At 33.5% G+C, this 6000-nt stretch overlaps 1 protein-coding gene across 1 annotated transcript in view; it reads right to left on the reverse strand.

The window, feature by feature from the left end:
• BBS7 (Bardet-Biedl syndrome 7) overlaps positions 1 to 6000 on the reverse strand; it is a 53803-nt gene that overhangs the window by 8322 nt on the left and 39481 nt on the right. Inside the window, exons 9-10 of the mRNA XM_012650397.1 lie at positions 3972 to 4037; positions 120 to 259 (exon numbers count right to left, since the gene is read on the reverse strand). Of these exons, the coding sequence (XP_012505851.1) occupies positions 120 to 259; positions 3972 to 4037 (206 nt within the window). The remainder of the gene's footprint in view (positions 1 to 119; positions 260 to 3971; positions 4038 to 6000) is intronic.

The raw sequence follows: 6000 nt of genomic DNA on the forward strand, positions 1-6000 counted from the left end.
ATTTATTTCATTTTTAAGATATAGAAAGAACTACCAGAATTTATACTATAAAAATATAAATCAGGTTTATCTGAATTGTGTAATATCCTAAAAATAAACTGCTCTTTCTTTTGTCCTACCTGTCATGATCAATAGAGTGAGTTCTTTGATGGAGTGAAAGAGGTTTGATGTGGTACTGGCGGACCTGACAGGTTTTGGGCTGAATTCTTGGAGTCACGTATGCTTGAAGTGTGCCATACTGGCCTTCAATTGAGCGAATCTGATTCAACATTAAAGAGGAAAGAAAAGAATATGTAGCAACATAAACACATCTTCAAAATGTTCAACACAAGTTATCAAGTATTTATGCCTTATTCTCTTCTATACTATTTTGAAGGATATCATGACATTCCATTAAACAACTACATTTTGCCACTAGAGTAAAGGAAAATTAAAAAGATTTTTGGTAGTCAATAGCAAAATTAATTAATCTATAAGTTATCTCCACCACTATACCATTCCAAGACATATATTCTCACATACTAACCCATCACCTCTCTATATTAATATTTTATAAGATTCACATAAAAATGGCTAAAATCAGATATTTTGTTGATAAGTAAGTTTTCAAAATAACTTATATGAAATACTTATACAATAAACATATATGAAATACTTTTTCTCAGAAATGAGATCATTATAGCATGTAACTATTTTTAATATAAAAATCTACTGACAGAACAAAGTGTTTCTAAGAACTTAATTCTTAATTTTCTGTGAAAATAGAGATGCATACCCACAATCTAATTATGGCATATTTGGACTGGAAAAGTCTTTTGAGTTATTTTGAATATGGCAGGTTGGATATCCTGAGAATTCAAAACTCTTAACAGAAAATAATAATTCACTAAACTATGAGACCTAGTATAAGAGGAGTTGGAAAGTTGTCTAGATTCTTCCTCTTGCCCTCCTTTCCATTCCTCTCTGTTCCAATTCATGGGATGGATTGTAGTACCTCTTGTACTACAAAAGTAACTTCTCTAATCTGATATTTTAATTCATACTTTTTGTGGCATGAGGAAAAAAAAAATCAATGTTTTACCTAAGTGAGAAATATAAATAAAGTTTATGGCAAGAGTTTTTGCAAATGTTGCATTGCAAATAAATATTGCTCTGACTGCGGAGAGAGGAAAAATAAAAGAAAAAGAAAAGTAATGAATAAAAATATATAAAGAAAATAAAAAATAGATTTAACAAACCTATATTTTGGGGTTTATTTTTAAAGGGTAAGCTCACACTGGCAACAGAATTTTTTCACAATAAAAAAAGCTTTAATCATGAATATAACAATTTTTCTATGAAAAAGTTTTTATTTTCTAATAATGAATATAACAATTCATATTGATTATTCAGAAAGTCAAGCAATAAAGAAAAATTTGGACAAAGATGCAAGTCACCTGAAATCCTCCCACCCAGAGATGATCATTGTAACCATTTTGGAAGTTATCCTTTCATGTCTCTCTATGCACAAGCACAAAAACGAATAGATAATTTCACATGAATAAGTTCAATTTATACTATAGACATCTTTGCTTTCATTTCCAAAATTCACTTTTCCCCCCTTTATCTCTGCCTCTCCTGTTACTATCACGTCCCTGTCCCACTTATGCCTTCCCCATATTGTATCACCTGCTGTACCAGATAGGTATGTTTCTTTTCATAATTTTCTTAATATTTATAGATATAAATATATACAAATACATAGGGATTTTATCTGTATTTTGTGTGTTTCATGAAATTCCCTCCATGTTAACAGGTATAGATCATCTCATTCTTTGTAGTAGCTATATAATATTCCACTAAATATCCATGGTGTAGATAAGTAGTTATTTATTCAACCATTCAATCATTTGAGTATTCACTTTGGTTCCACTTTTCTGCCTCTTGAAGCAATGCTGCAGTTAATTTTATATACATCTGTCTGTATATTACTGTGAATTTATTGCTATTAAATAGATTCCCTCAAATGAGGCTATTATCTATTTTCCAAAGTGGCTATAACAATTTATCTTTCCACCAGCTATGACTGACAGTCATTCATGTCACCTAATGATATTGTTCTTTAACATGTTTTGCAAATCTGTTTGATGAGCAGAAATTGCTTTTTGTTATTTTGATTTGAATTTCCCTAGCTAATAATGAGGCAGGACTTTTTTGTTAACTATTTCGATTCCCTCTTCTGTGAATTGCCTATCCATATCCTTTGCCTATATTCCTTAATTAAAACAATTTATAGGCTGTCTTTGTATTTTATTGATAATTAGCTATTATCTGGAAGACAAATTTTCTTCTTTTTAAATAACTAGGTACTTAATTCATCTGCATTTATTTATGGAGTAAGATAAGAATCCACTTAACTTTCTTCCAGATGAATGCCAGCTGTGCGAACACCAGTTTTTAAATAGAAATAGTAATTTAATAGAATTTCTCCCTAAATAGAAATGTCATACATTAAATTACCATAAATGTGTGTTGGAACCTAATTCTAGACTCTATTCTGTTACATGGCCTATTTATTTAGGCTTGGAAACACCCCCCATTATTTTTGTTATGATAGTTTTATAGAATGTTTTATTATATGGCAAAGCAAGTTCCACCTACTTTTCTTCCTTTTCATAATTTTTTTCCCTTTATTAGGAATACTGTGTTGAGACCTTTTCATAATTTTCTTGGCTTTTTTTAGGCATTTACTTTTTTCTCTGTACTTTAAAATTATTGTATCTGATTATTAATTTAAAAAAAAGGAATGTTGCTTTTAGAAAAGTTTTGGGCCTACTTTCAAATTTATTGGCACAAACTTGCTCAGTGATTTATAATTTAAAACGTTTAATTAGGCCACTTAGAAAATATGCTTAAGTATATTCTTTTAGAAATAAATTTATCCCAGTTTTCAATTTTTCTTTCAAAATACATGACAGGGAACTTATGTAGACAAAAATGGATTATTTAGGGAAAAATTACATTTAACTAGAACTTCCTTGACCAGGTGTGAAAAAATTATTGTATAACAGCATCTCTCCTGAAAAAAAATAGTTTGAGTTTCAAAACATCAGCAACACCAGGAAAAACAATTATAGTCCTTAATTTTTAAATCATAGATATATAAAAACTAAAAATTTTTAAAAATCTCACACTACAAATAACTAAAATAGATTTGTGTGCTACATTCAATATTTAATTATAAAAATGATTACGTTATTAAATTGCTAAAGAAAACTTTAAAAGGTTTTCTCTAGAATAGATGGAAATAAATGACATCGCTGGAGTACAATCAGCAAAATCTATAATAGATAGTAGGAAAATATAGGGTGAATGCCCAGATATTTTAATAACTAAATTAGTTATTTGGATGATGAATGGATCAAATAATCAGTAACAACAAAAATCAGTGGAATCTGTACACTAAATATTTGATAATATTAAGGAATTATTTTTAATTTTTCTTAGGTGTGATAATAGTGTTGTAGTTATGTTTAAAAAAGAGTACAAGTACTCTTTTAGACATACATACTAAAATATTTACAAATTAAATCATAAATATCTTGTGTTTGCTTCAAAGTAATTTGGGGCAGTAAGAGACATAGAAACAAAATTGCCATGAATTCATCATTGCTGAAGCTAGGTGATAAATACATAGGAATCCATTACGTTTATATATGTTTGAAACTTTCCATAATAAAAAATAAGGAAAAAATTTCCAGTAAGAAGAAACTTTAGGATCAATAATTTTAGAGAAGGTAATTGAATACTATAAAAATATAGATTGTGGTTTGGGCTAAATTAAAACTTAACTGGTCATTCAAAAGTCATTACTCCAAAATAATTCGTTTCAGGGAGAAATTCAATGCAAAGAAATAATATAATATAATATGTTGTAAGGTATACAAAGGGCGGGAAAAGTTCAAACATTAGGTAACTTCTAGCATTTTTACCTTGAGTTCCAGCCTAGTGGTATTTGCCTGGCACCGATAAGTGGCGAGAAGAAAGTTGTCATTTGACTGGGAAGAATTCCAAATTGAGGAAAAGAATGAATCCATGTTTTTAATAATAAAAACAGCATCAATAATAATAACAGTTACCATTTACGTGAGTACCTATAATTAGTGCTAAGTGCTTTTCGAACATGTTCTCACTTATTACTATGAACAACCTTATGCACACTAAGTTTTACTAAGTAAGTTTTAACAGATGAAGAAACTGAGCTTATCAGGGGTTAATTTCCCCAAAGCTAGTAAGTGATGAAATGTGTTCAAATTCATATCTTTAAGATTCTAAAGCTCATGCTCTTATCATCTTGGGTATCTACAATAACATATTTAAACACTGAGTTCTAAAATCTAACTGACAATACAAACACCAAATGTTAATATTATAAAGGCATGTATATTAATGTTTGGTGTTGAATCTCTGGCCCCAGTCACCATCACCACAACCATGAGCAGCGAGGCCGAGACCCAGCAGCCGCCCGCCGCCCGCCGCCCCTCGCCCTCAGCGCTGCCGACACCAAGCCAGGCACCACGGTCAGCAGTGCAGGGAGTGGTGGCCCAGGCGGCCTCATGTGGGCAGGTGCCTGCTGGCTGGGACAAGGTCATCGCAACGAAGGTTTTGGGGACAGTAAAATGGTTCAATGTAAGAAACGGATATGGTTTCATCAACAGGAGTGATACCAAGGAAGATGTATTTGTACACCAGACTGCCATAAAGAAGAATAACCGCAGGAAGTACCTTTGTAGTGTAGGACATGGAGAGACTGTGGAGTTTGATGTTGGTTGAAGGAGGAAAGGGTGCGGAGGCAGCAAATGTTACAGGCCCTAGTGGAATTCCAGTTCAAGGCAGTAAATATGCAACAGACTCTAACCATTATAGACGCTATCCACATCGCAGGGGTCCTCCACGCAATTACCAGCAGAATTACCAGAATAGTGAGAGTGGGGAAAAGAATGAGGGCGGGAGAGGGCTCCTGAAGGCCAGGCCCAAACAATGCCAGCCCTACCGCAGGCGAAGGTTCCCACCTTACTACATGTGGAGACCCTATGGGCGTCGACCACAGTATTCTAACCCTCTGTGCAGGGAGAAGAAATGGAGGGTGCTGACAACCAGGTGGCAGAAGAACAAGGTAGACCACCGGTAAGACAAAATATGTATGGGGTTATAGACCAGGATTCCGCAGGGGCCCTCCTCGCCAAAGACAGCCCAGAGAGGACGGCAGTGAAAAGGATAAGGAGAATCAAGGAGATGACACCCGAAGTCAGCAGCCACCTCAATGTCTGTACCGCCGCAACTTCAATTACCCATTACTGTCACAGAGGCCCACAAAACCCTAAACCACAAGATGGCAAAGAGACAAAAGCAGCCGGTCCACCAGCTGAGAATTCGTCCGTTCCCAAGGCTGAGCATGGCGGGGCTGAGCAAATGCCGGCTTACCATCTCTACCATCGTCCAGTTAGTCATCCAACAAGAAGAAATGAATATGAAATTCCAGTAATAAGAAATGAAGAAAAGATTGGAGCTGAAGACCTTAAGTGCTTGCTTTTTGCCCATTGACCAGATAACTAGAACTATCTGCATTATCTATGCAGCATGGGGTTTTTATTATTTTTACCTAAAGACGTCTTTTTTGGTAATAACGAATGTGTTTTTTAAAAAAGCCCGGTTTTTCTCAATACGTCTTTAGAGGTTTTTAAATTGTTTCATAGTTGGTCAAGTTGAGATTTTTAAGAACTTCATATTTAATTTGTAATAAAAGTTTACAACCCGATTTTTTCAAAAAAGTCAACAAACTGCAAGCATCTGTTAATAAAGGTCTTAAATAATTTAAAAAAAAAAGTAAATATACAACACAAAGAAATGTTAAATGCCTGAGGTGATGGATACCCCAATTACCCTGATTTAATTAATTCACCTTGTATGCCTATATCAAAACATCACATGTACCCTATAAAGATATACAACTATTATGTA

The sequence above is a fragment of the Propithecus coquereli genome, unplaced genomic scaffold (assembly GCF_000956105.1).
Source record: "Propithecus coquereli isolate 6110/MARCELLA unplaced genomic scaffold, Pcoq_1.0 Scaffold323, whole genome shotgun sequence".
Classification (NCBI taxonomy): domain Eukaryota; kingdom Metazoa; phylum Chordata; class Mammalia; order Primates; family Indriidae; genus Propithecus; species Propithecus coquereli.